Source organism: Lepeophtheirus salmonis, chromosome 3 (genome assembly GCF_016086655.4).
Source record: "Lepeophtheirus salmonis chromosome 3, UVic_Lsal_1.4, whole genome shotgun sequence".
Lineage (NCBI taxonomy): Eukaryota > Metazoa > Arthropoda > Copepoda > Siphonostomatoida > Caligidae > Lepeophtheirus > Lepeophtheirus salmonis.
The window spans coordinates 30792578-30805194 of NC_052133.2; the positions used below are offsets into that span (position 1 = coordinate 30792578).

At 29.8% G+C, this 12617-nt stretch overlaps 1 protein-coding gene across 1 annotated transcript in view; it reads right to left on the reverse strand.

Annotated features, from left to right (window-relative positions):
* Positions 1–12617, reverse strand: part of LOC121114902 (uncharacterized) — a 265038-nt gene that overhangs the window by 122839 nt on the left and 129582 nt on the right. Inside the window, 1 exon segment of the mRNA XM_040709015.2 lies at positions 3779–3899. Coding sequence (XP_040564949.1) covers positions 3779–3899 — 121 coding nt within the window.

Here is a 12617-nt window from a genome sequence, read left to right on the forward strand (position 1 = left end):
AAAAAAAAAGACCCAGTAAAAACCCATACAGGATCTGATGACGGATTGAAATTAAAGCTAGGAGCCAGAAGCACGCTCATAGATTCTAAAAACGATCAAAATGAGAAACAAAGTAAGAGTACATTCGTGATTTTTTGAGTGGTACTAATATTTATATTAATTAACAGAGATTTCTATAATATACTTATAAATATGTAAAAATAAATTATTAAAACTCCAAATTTAAACCATATTTGAAAGTAAAATATTGTGTTCTTGTTTGCTCTTATGTATCTATGTGTTAAACATTTGAATCACGTTTACAAAGAGTGCAACATATTAATATTTTCTTTACTTCATTTTTTATTATCATTATTATATTAAGGGACATTGTACTTTTAGAATAACATATAGGCATCTTCTTTATAACGAATAATCCTAGCATTCTTAAGCAAATTTTGTAAATTAATAGTCATAAAAAAATGTATCCTTAATACATCGTTTGAGCCGAAAATTAATTTAAAATTAATATATATTTTTTCTCATTTCTCAATGAGAAATGAGAAAAAATCCTACCTTCCTCCATATATTATTATTTTTTAAATTTTTTGTTGTGGCTCGTCAACACCAGAACAAGCTGAATGTTGAAATTTGTACGGATGCATCACATAAGGACTGGGGATTTTTAGCTACTAAAATTGTAAACAGGTTTTGTTACGCTGACTCATAGCTTTTCAACTGAGAGCAGCTAATCTGCTCTCTTATCTTTTACAATTCCAAAAAGCTAACCCATATATTCGCAAAATTAGAACATACACATATTAAGTTTTGTTGCCCAAGTATGTTGTAGAAAAATGAAAGCATCAAATCAACTACTTTCCTTTCCTTCATAACTTACTAAAAGTCGTATTTTAATCATAATAAAGAATGTCAAATTCTTATTTGAAACTTTCTTTTGATTAAAATATTTAATTTCGATACTTTTTCAAATTAAATTTGCATACTGATGTAGGTAAGGGAAATAATATGACTCCAACTGATAGTAAGAAATAAGATACAGACACTCCTTTCTTTTAAGAATAATAATTGATAGTGTATAAAGAAGGAACAACAACTTCAAATATTATGCTAAAACTTAAAAATGACCAAACAAGGAAATTTTGAATCAATTAATATCTTATAAATTGGCAATTTTGTATATATTTAATTTCCAAATGTACAATGCATTAATAAGGACGATGATATATTCATATTACTTATATTTATAACCCTTTTTATGTCTTCATTTGACATCAATGTATAAATATTAAGGATGGCTTTTGGGGTATCTTTAAGGAAACCGGTTTGACAAGGGTAATTGATATTGATGGGATAATTAATCAGAATCGGGGATCAAGTGTTTTTTCTGGAATCGGGATTGGGAAAATATTTCAATTCTATTTAAACTATTAATCAAAGAATTTTTACTTTTTACTATAAAGTTTTATTTAAATTTTAACTTTTTATCAATGACTATGTATTTTTGAAACTTTTCGTCGAGGAATTTTATATTTGATTTTTTTTTTCGCAAAAAATTTTAATTTTTCAAGAACAGTAAGAGATTTCAGTAATTTTTTTTTCAAATTTTTTTATTATTTGTGAACACCTATGAATTTTGGAAATTTTTTCTGAATAGCTTTGGACTTTTAATTTTTTTTTCCCAAAAATTTAATATTTGAAATATTTTTATAAAAAATTTATTCATATATGACATACTCCTCCAAATAATGTTTTTGTAAGCAGCTGTGGATTTGTAAAAAAAAATTCTGCAAAATATAATATTTTTTAAACAATTTTTTGAAAATTGAAACAAAAAAATAATAAGACGAAGTACTTTCATATTGCGTAGTAATAAAGTTTGAAGGTGCTAATGTCTGGTTGAAATTTATGTACTTCGCATCGACAGATTGTTTGAAATACTAGATAAATAAATTTATTGACGTCTATCCTTTTATTTGTTCCCTTACAATTTTTCCGTAATTTTAAAAGTGACTTATTTTCAAGCAAATGATGCCACTAAACGAAGTAATTTATTAAAAAAAAACAAAAAAGAACTGTGTGAAAAACTAAGAATTTATCTACATTAAATATAAATGACGTCAAATTGATTTTTCCCATTTAAGTAATGAAAATCCAGCATTTCTATGGGGACCACAAAAACACTTTTAGACTTCTGCGCACGTATCATACAAGTTTTTTTCGCACTGTAAATCGGCATTTTGTAACATTCATATAATATATATACATGATTTTTTAAGCCTCATTTATTTAGAAGTTAAATTTTAGGGGGACTTAAATATCTTTGCAGATAGGTGTAGAAAAAATCACTTAACATCGAACCGTTAAAAAAAAAAAGTCTAAATTTTCATTTATTATTACAGTGAATAAGCTAAATTTTTCTAATGTAAGACTTCGTAAAAAGTAATGAATTGATGATAGCTTTATTTATAATTAATTTAGGAATAAATAAATTATGAGTTTTAAATTGTATGTGCAGAGTTAAGAAAAAAAAAGAACTTAAAAAAAACATAAATACATCCCATAGTCATATTTTAGCCAATTATAGATTATATCCATTTTTTTTTTTTTTTTGGATAAAAGGGGATACCCAAGAATGTTAACGATAGTTTAAAAATTTCATGTGATTCATGGTACTTGAATATTTTTTTGTTCTCTAAACCATATAATCTCCTTTAAGACAGTTTGCAAAGATACGAGAATAATTCGTAGAATTTTACAGTTTTTTTTTGTTTTATATGAAGCAGAAGAGTTTAGAATTACTTTTAATTTCTTTATGTCCCAGACAACACAGGACTTCTATCTTTTATCTCCTTAAAAAGTGTGCAAAAAATGGAGCGAGAATAATTCTTAAAATTTTACAATCTTTATTTTTTTATTTTCTATACTGCAGAAGAGTTCATAATTACTTTTAATTTCTTAATGTCCCGGGCAACCCCGGGCAAATATATTCTTGTTATCTATGAAATTAGATTAACTAATTGACTTTCAAATATCCAATCTAATCAAGTCAATTTCTATGTTTTTTGATTAAATCAATTATACCTTGGCGTGAACTCATTTCAATAAATATGTTTTCAGTGAGTATTTTTTACTTGTAAGCTTATCTTTAGCGACTTTGTCATGAAATATAAATTGTTAGATATAGGTCTTCTATGGATTTATTGGCCCTAAAGTTTTTACATCTGGTCAACTCCGAATGGTACGTCCGAAAACATAACCCTTACGTATTCAACTTTTTTTCTCATCGCAGAATTTGCCTTGTTTATTCAGTTAAAAGGGTGAATCTATGGATTTTGCATAACTAATTATAGAATAATAAACTCAAAAACCCTAGTGGACAAAAAAGTGTCACATCCAACACTACTTGTGGTATTGTTAAAAATCTAATATCTTATGTCTGTGCCTTACATTCAGGCGAGGAAAGGGGTATTATATAAATAAAATGTTTAAAATAATAACTAGGACTAATGACTTAGTTTGATTCACATCTTTTTCCTTAATACTTTATATCTACATATTGGCGATGAATTGCAAAAGAGAGCTTAAAAAAGGAATTAGTAATTCTTTATATCTTTTATATAATTGTAATTAATTCAAATATATTCATTAATTGTTCTCGGAAAGGATAATTTATAGAGATGTGCAATTCATTGGCTGAATAATTTATTTTCATAAATATCGGAAATAATTTTATTGCTATGAAACATATATATTTTGGGATAAAAACTACATTAATTACCTTAGTCGATGCTTTACATTTGTCTGTTCCACCAAAGATATTGAGAGCTCCAGTTTCATTTGGTATTTGACATTGATTTATGTCCACTCGACGAAGATCAATGTCGATACCACTTGTTCCCCTGAAATAAAGTTAAAGGATAAATTTACATTTGGCGATATAAAATATTTATGAATCAAAGATTATTTATTCCCAAGTATTTTAATGATATAGAAGGTAGCTAAGCTTGAATGTTCCCTTGATTTTTAAAGGAAAATATCCCACTAGTATAAAAATTGATACTTCATTTGACATAATTAAAATAATTTTGCTGATTTAATATAAACAAAGTTTGTTGAATACTTCCTCTCCCCTCCAATGGACAAAATAGTCGGTATGGAAGGTGAAACACGAAGAGATGAAGTAATACGATGTGTCAAATGTCTTCAAAATGTGAGCTTACTCCATTTTAAACAAAAAATATGCTGTATGATTCTATCGTAATAATATTTTTGGTATTTATTTTTAGTCGAAAAAGTATCGAAATACTAATACCAATTTTGAAATCGAGCCTGGTACGAAAATATTTTAATATTTAGAACACAAAAATATAATGAACCTGAGTGATAAATTAATGATTTATGACGTAAATTAGATCTTGAAGCTGAGTAGTTAATTTGATTATGCAATGTCGTTAATGCCTTATATGGGTCTAGATGTAAAAAATGTTGTACTGTTGTGTGAGTTTCGACAATTTATTTAAAAAAACCTTCATTATTATAATCTTCTACCTCAACAATTCTCCCTTTTCAAAATTAAGAGATTCTGTAATTTCAAATGTTTTTTGTTAGGAGGAGGGAAATGACAAGAACAAATAAATTTCTGATTCCAAAATTATATTTATCATGATATTTTCACCCCTACGTGAAACATATGGGTTGAATGCCATAATTTCTTCATTTTGAAAGAAAGAATTGTTGAGAGCTGAAGATTATAATATGCAATGGAGCGGCCTATGTCAGTGGTTAGCTAGCTCGAGATAAGTCAGTTTGAAGTCATTGAGTTAATTACCAAGCTGCTCCTACAGAAGGAAACATACATATTACATACATTGTCGTGTTGCTAACATTTCATTCTGCAATATGTCTTCTGCTTACTCCTGGTGTATTAAAAAAAAATTATAAATTAATAACATATATGTTTATAAAATCGTTTCGAAATAGCATTTTTGTAATTTATTATTCATCAAAGAACATTTGGTATTGATAAATACCAACTCGTGGACTTTTGATAAACTGGGGGTATTCTGTATGTCAGTATTATTTGCCGTGATTGAATTGAATTGAACGATTTGTTCATTTTAAGGACTAATTAGTATTACTCTTTTAAAAATGTCGTTCATTTTGAACGAATCGTTCATGAATGCCACATCAGTAATGTAGATATCTGAAACACGAGGAAAATATAAAAATAATTATGAATGATACAGGTTCAAATTTTTTGAGGTATTTTAATTTCAACATAAGTATATCCGTGAATACAAACTTGAAATACTATTTAAAAAAACTTTATCCAATAGAAGTATCATAAATATTTAAAGAATCTAAATTAAAAATCTTTTTTTATATTTTTGTAAATTTGAGTGATGAGTATTTTAAAAACTTACCGAAACAATTTTATTCGATTCATATAAAATCACTATATTATCACAGCTTCAAACCAAAATAACCCAAAATCTATGAAAATGACACTAGTATGGGGTTTTTATACTGATTTAGACCGAAATTTTATTTTTAGACCGATCCTGCCAACTTTTTCCATGCACTGAATTAGTAAGGTTCATTAAAAATTATAACCGGATTTTTATACTAAAACCACAACTATTACCTAGTTATAATTTTATTTAATTCTTGAATTTGCATATTTGTGACCCAAATATATCAACCTAAAAACAAATTACTTATTTGCTCTATATTATGTTGTTGTTTTTTGCATTTTTAAACGATTTATGACTTAACTTTTTATTAAATTATATCTATAAAATGCGATAAGGTAATAAATTCACTTTTGTTTGTTTTTATATATATATATAAAAAAAGAAGATCAATAATGATAATATCATAGCTAAGGTTTGATTTAATTAACTATTTCCACTCCCCAACAAGTATTAACAAAATGGTATGATTCTGAAATATACCGGAATATAGAGGGTGGCAATTAAAGATTGTAGAGTTCCAATTTCCTACTCTGTTTCATTTACTTCTTGATCCGTTCTTGTTAATCCAAAATGATCGAAATAAGTTGTTGTTGTATTACTCTCTAAAGTAAATGCTTGTAAAAAAAAATACTTAAAAAAGTTGTCAGTTGTTGTTACTTGCTGCTGAAAGAAGTGATAATTTCCTCTCATACTTATCTTCTTCCATAGCCATGTCTCTACGCTCGAAGTTCAGGGTAGCTGCTATAGTTATGCTACTTAATGGCTCGACCCAGTAAGCTATTGCTACTGAACTTGGGGTCAGCTTAAAGTCAATTCAGAGATGGTGGGCAGCACACAAGTGAGGAGAAAGTCAAGAAGACGATCGAATTCCCCATTGACCGACTAAATGAAGAAGAGGATGATTCTATTTACCAAGGACAAGCTGGAATGGAGTCTGAATGACTGGAAACATATTGTCTGGTCAGATGAAAGCTTCTTTCAAGTCATTGATTAAAAAAAAAATAAAAAATCGCAAAACGATTGTGTATGGGCCATGAAAAAGGATGGTCTTCCGTATGTGTGTGCCAATTGTGAAGTACCCTCTAAAAATCATGGTATAGGAAGCTTTTGGGGATCTGGGAGTGAGAGTGAGCTTCATGTAGTTGACTATAAGAAGAAGATTGATAGTGTCTACTATCAAACCAAGATTCTTGAGAAGTTTGCTCTGCCTGCTATGATTCGTTCGAGCTCCAGGGGAAGAATTCTCCCTGAAAAAGTGTACCATTGTCTACTGAGGCTATCTTCATGTATGACGATGCTTCATCTCATGCTTCAAAATCTACTCAAGGGTTGTGTTCAGAGCTTCTGCCTTTCTTTGGGAGAAAGACCAATGGCCTGGGAACAGTCCGGGTTTGAATCCAATATAAAATCTGTGGGGTATCATGAAATATAAGTGTAACAGTCTGCCTCCTTGCACATCAAAGAAGAAGCTAATCAAATAGGTAAAATCTCTATGGGAAACTTTGGATCCTTGAATCCTGGAGAATCTTTCTACCGATATGCCCAGGAGGATGAAGTAGGTCATCAAGAAGAAAGGAGGATTCATTTGTTGATGTACCGCCTTTCCATGCTTTGTTGTCAACGAAATAAACTACTTTTTCCGACCCGACAATCTTTAATTGACACTCTCAATATTTAGAGAAAAAGTAATTCCCTATTTTTTCGCCTTATTACAAGAAGTGTTACAATGCTCCGTTTGAAGCCAAGTATGTTTTTTTCTGTTTGATAACTTGTTGTTAACGAGAACCAAACTTCCTGATGCCCTTTTCCTAGAAGCCTTTGTCCCTTTTGTCAAAAACTCGGATAATCAATTTTCATGGGCCTCTATTGAGGCCAAATTTGTACCCCCAAGCTCGTTAAAACAGGCCTTCCAGTGCGTAGTACATAATTCACTTCCAATACACCAGAACGAAATCCCTCGAACTACTTTTCTGCAACATGAACAAAAAGAGTATTGGCCTCGTATACATCCCAAATTGTCTTGGTAGCTTTCGATGCATTTTTCCCTTTCAGGTAATGTAAATGTAAAATATAGCGAATTTCTTCCTTTTAGACCTCTGTAATCGATAATTTATGGCTGAAGTGCCCAAGTGCAATAATACTGTGCAATAATACTGTCCAAAAAGAGTTTTGTAGTATATACTCACGCTTTGACAATGTCTTCTCATATGATACGTTGTGACCAATAATGAACAAGGTATACAAAGTTTTAAAAGAAGGGGAACTAAGAAATTACTTTTTCCCAGCCTATTAAAGAAGAAATAACTAATCAATATTTATCTAAAATAAATAATAAGACTGAGATAATACCTTTATAATACAAATTATTTTTCTATTAAAATGAAGGTAAAGTGAATACTATTTATTTACTAAAACTACTACTGCGTCATCTACATGAAACCATTAAACATTATTTGACATGAGAAAATAATCTACGATTGCTCTTCTAAAAGAGTTGATTTCTTCCTTAGTATCTTACGGATCTGGTTTTATGACATATCATTTGAAAAATATTAGGTATATGCATATTGTGACTATAAATATGGACTTCTAACGGAATGTTTTTGATTCTGAGTAAAATATAAACTTAAGACATGCAAAATATTTTTTTATATAAATTTTATGTTTTAAGTGTAACTTATAACTTTTTAAATCCATAAAGAGTAATAAAAATAAGTAATTCTATCTCTAAAAAGGAAACTTTTTCTTAAAATTCTGAAGTTTATTACCATAAAAATTATTAAAAATAATGTTTTGTATATTTTTTTGAAAAATTTACGAGACATTTTTATGAGAAAACTACTCTTATTTTTTTATTTATGTAGTAGACATATGTATGTATGACAATTATGTTTTGAAGATGGTGAGGGGAAAAAGAGCTATACCTATAACAACTTAACTTCTTTATATTAAGCATTAGAATTCATATACTTTATTCCGTACACAAAAAATTGCAAAAGAAATAATAGCCCATGAGGATAGTTATCAGCGTGGATAATTGCCCTCAAAGGAAATATCTTCAATGCCCAGTTTTTAGTGCAATTTGACTATAAAGATAATATTGTTCTAAGTCTTACACATTAAACATTAAAATATAGTTTCCTAATTAAAGTGTGTCCAAGATACCTGTGCTGCGAAAATGATTTTATTTTTATAGAAATGCAATTGTCTCTCCAACCAGTTATAAAATTAAAAAGATAAAACCATATTCTGAAATCTTGAGGGAGTAAAATTTATTTTATTGAAAAAAATAACCTCAAGCCTCAATTACAGTCTTTATATTAGGCCGAAAGAGAAAGCAGGCCTTCGCCACTTGGTAAATCCTGGAATTCCATCTTTTTATGATTTATAAGTTCGTCTTTGGTGTTCCAGGGAACACCCTTTCAAACAGTAAAAAAGCATTTTTTAATAATTAAAAAAATTACCTTTTTAGTATAAAATTAACATATATATATTTTACTAAAATTTATCACTGTTTAATTTAGTGACTTTTGTTAGAAATTAATATTTTTACTTTTAAAAAAATCCATTTTTAGTACTTAAATACTCAGTAGTGGCTACGTTCATCACAAATCATATTAGTTGGATATGTGTCTTGCTGAACCTTTGAGATTTACCTACCGAATCCCTGGGGATTCATCGAAACATAAATTATTTCCTTTGAAATATCGTCATTTGTAAAAAACATAGCAATATACATTGCAAAGAGAAAATAAACTTATACTTACAGTTATATAAATATAAGAAAATCATTAATATATCTATATTTAAGTATATTTATCAATCAAATAATTATAGAATCAAACTAATAGATCAACCATAATGCATAAAAGACTACTATCCTACCGTGAGTACTTTAATGCCTAACCACATTAAAAATTATGAATTCCTTCTAAGGCTTGGTAGTACCTACAATTGTATGCATCACAAGTGGATATGAAACCCATGGTTGCACGTTTGAAAAAATATCTTCCATATAGTGTTATGAACGTAGTGAGCTTTTGGTTTCCTTAATCCAGAAACATCTGCCAGTATCTATTCACTGCATCAGATTTGGTAAAATATTTGGATTTTCGGTTAATTTCAGACACTGCCTCTTTTCCCGTTTTCATTGGGTAAACGAATCTTCTTACTTGAGAGATATTTTTTTTATCTTCATTCATATCATATATTTAGATATCTACAAAATTTAAAATAATATAATATGAAGTTACGATGAGGAATTGCGTCGTATAACGTAAATAAGCATTTTAGCTTCTAGTTAGTACTCTTATACAAGACCTATACCTAAAAACAATGAAACATCCCAACAATCAAATAGTCATAAAAAACATTCACATAATAAATAAAATAAAACATAAAAATCAATCCATTGGACTCCCTCAGTGAAAGTGTTCATAAATTAGTACTAAATCTAGTTGACTCTAACGATTTATATTTGACAATATAAATAGTTATGGTCCCAGGAATCACCGCCCATACTTGGTATTTTCGATGGAAAAGCACCATATCTTTCTGCAGTGGACAAAACTATTGTTCTTAGGTTTTCTCTAAGAATTGCTTCTCCACATACCAATTTATTGCCAATAAAAGAGTGGAATATATGTCCCGATTTACTGCACTTTTTCGTCTTTGCCTTTGAGGCAAACCGAACAAAATTATTGCCCTGAAGGTATTCAATGCTTCAATTTAGTTAAGTCAATTGTAACTGTATTTTGCCATTAGGCTATGGTATAACCATGATCGGATCACATTTTATGTCACCATCACCATTATGTCACTTCATCCTCAATCTTCTCTATCATTTCCTTTTTCGGCATGTCATCCAACGTCCTCTAGACTTGGTCACCCTAGAAAAAAGAGATTTGTCTCGATCCATGGAGTACAAACGGCTTTTCTCCTTCCAACAGTTTTATTATCATCGGGGAAACTTAATTGTCCTCAACTCTTCCTCATAGACAAATACATCTGAAAACTCATCTATCATGTCCTTCAGGTAATTTCTTTTAACTTCTTCGGATATTTTGGAATCTAAGATATATATAACATTGGCATTCAGTAACACCTGATTTATTCATTCCTGTTTCAGAGGTCGAGGGAAATCAGAGTACAAAATTCCCAATCCTATTCATGCATACTGAGAGATAAACATCTCATCTTGGCCAATATCCTTGACGAAATGCACACTCTCTTTGTGCTAACGATTTCCAAGTCTAAATATCAACTCAACTCCTTTTACGACTTCCAATCTCGAGCCGTTCACACCTACAATTTTAGGGGTGGTTGATGATTTCCCTGGTTGGCTTGATAGTAAGTATAAATCTTTATAAACTCGTAGGCCAACAAAAGAAGCCTATCACATACTGGAATTTATTTTTCCGACAAACTCCCCACTGGCGTCCAAACTGTCAATTGGGAGTTTGTTCAGCTCACATTCACAAACAGAATTGAGTATTAAGACTGAACTTAACTTTTTAGCTCTCCATACTCGAGCATAATGTCATTTTTTCTTGTAGTTTGGCATTTGGCCTCCTTTGCAGGGAACGGTCTTCCAAATTGATAAGGAGCCTTGAAATCACATTTCCCACAGAGGTTTTCTTCAACCCTCGTTCATTATCTCCCACGACTTTGATTCCTCCTTCTTCCATGTTTTCTTCTATCATAATCAGCTCTAAAAAATCGATTTACACCCTTTAACTCTCACATCATTTCAGTTTTTTTTATTGATCTTTGCAGTTTCAACGGTCCTACCTAAGGTAATGGTGTCTTTTAAATTGAGCTACAGAGTTTTTTCTAAAAGCTTTCCACGAACATCTTCATCCTTAAATCTACAAGTAATCTGAGTGACCAACGTATCCTCTTTTGTTCGTCGTCGTCGTTTCTTTCAGATGAGTTAACTTAACATAATTATCCCACGTCTCAATCCATTTCAAGAACTTTGAGTATTTGATGTCGTCTTCCATTTGGTTTCGAATTTAGCTTGTATATTTGGGTGGCTTTGCCTCCTAACTTTGATTGAAGGATCCATCAAATCTTCTGAAGATCCCTCCAAATAAACATCTACTTGAGCTTCAATTTCAATGAGCTCCATCTGAATCAACTCACGGAACTGAGTTATCTTCTCAAAAGTAATTTTCTCACATTTTCAGATTGTGTGTTGAAGGATCTTCTCTGGGCACCACCTCGGGATTTCATCACAGTGGCTAACTTTGTTGTCTTTTCTTCGTCCAGCATCTTCTTGCGTTTTTCAAAGTCTGTGGTAGCATCGATTTCTCCACCTAGGAATCTTTGGTACCTATGGTAATATGTTGGAAGGTATTTTCTTTTTAAACAACCGACTGTACAATATAATCATATTCAATAATATTACAAATGAATACGTATCGACATCCTCTTATTACAGTCTATATTAAACTGTACATTCGATATTAATAAAAATGATTACTTGAAATACATAAGATCATCTTGAATGGGATTTTAGATGTATGTACATTTATGTGTATGGCATACGTCAATATACAACGTAATACAAGGATAAACAAGATGAATAACTAGAATAATAATCATAATATAGAACTTATTAAACTGATACTATAATAGATAAAGAAAATTTCTTTGATGAAGAGGTCTTTATTAAACTCTATTATTTTTTTGGAAAAAAAATATTTCCGTAAAAGAGCCAATGAAACCACTTAATCTCTGTATACTTCAGATCATAAAAGAAAAAAGTATGTAACATATTGTTGGTAAATCAAATAACTAAAATGAATAAATAAACCAAAGATTCAAATAAATTTTTTAAATCCTCTTTATTTTTGTCATTGACTTTTTAGAACAAAGAAAGAACCAAAGTAATTACAATTTACTTCATATGAATATAAAGAGAAAAAAATTATGTAAATTTATTCATCGAATCATTATTCTATATCAGCTCGACAAATGGAACATGTTCCAAATATAGTTTGTCATTCATTTAAATGGAATAAACTTTTGACTCCTTCAAAATTTCTACAAATAAAAAAATTTATTTGACAGTCCTTGTCATCTACATAAAATTTTAAAACTGTTCAAAGGTTACACATGAATTTCGTAAACAATGAAGAA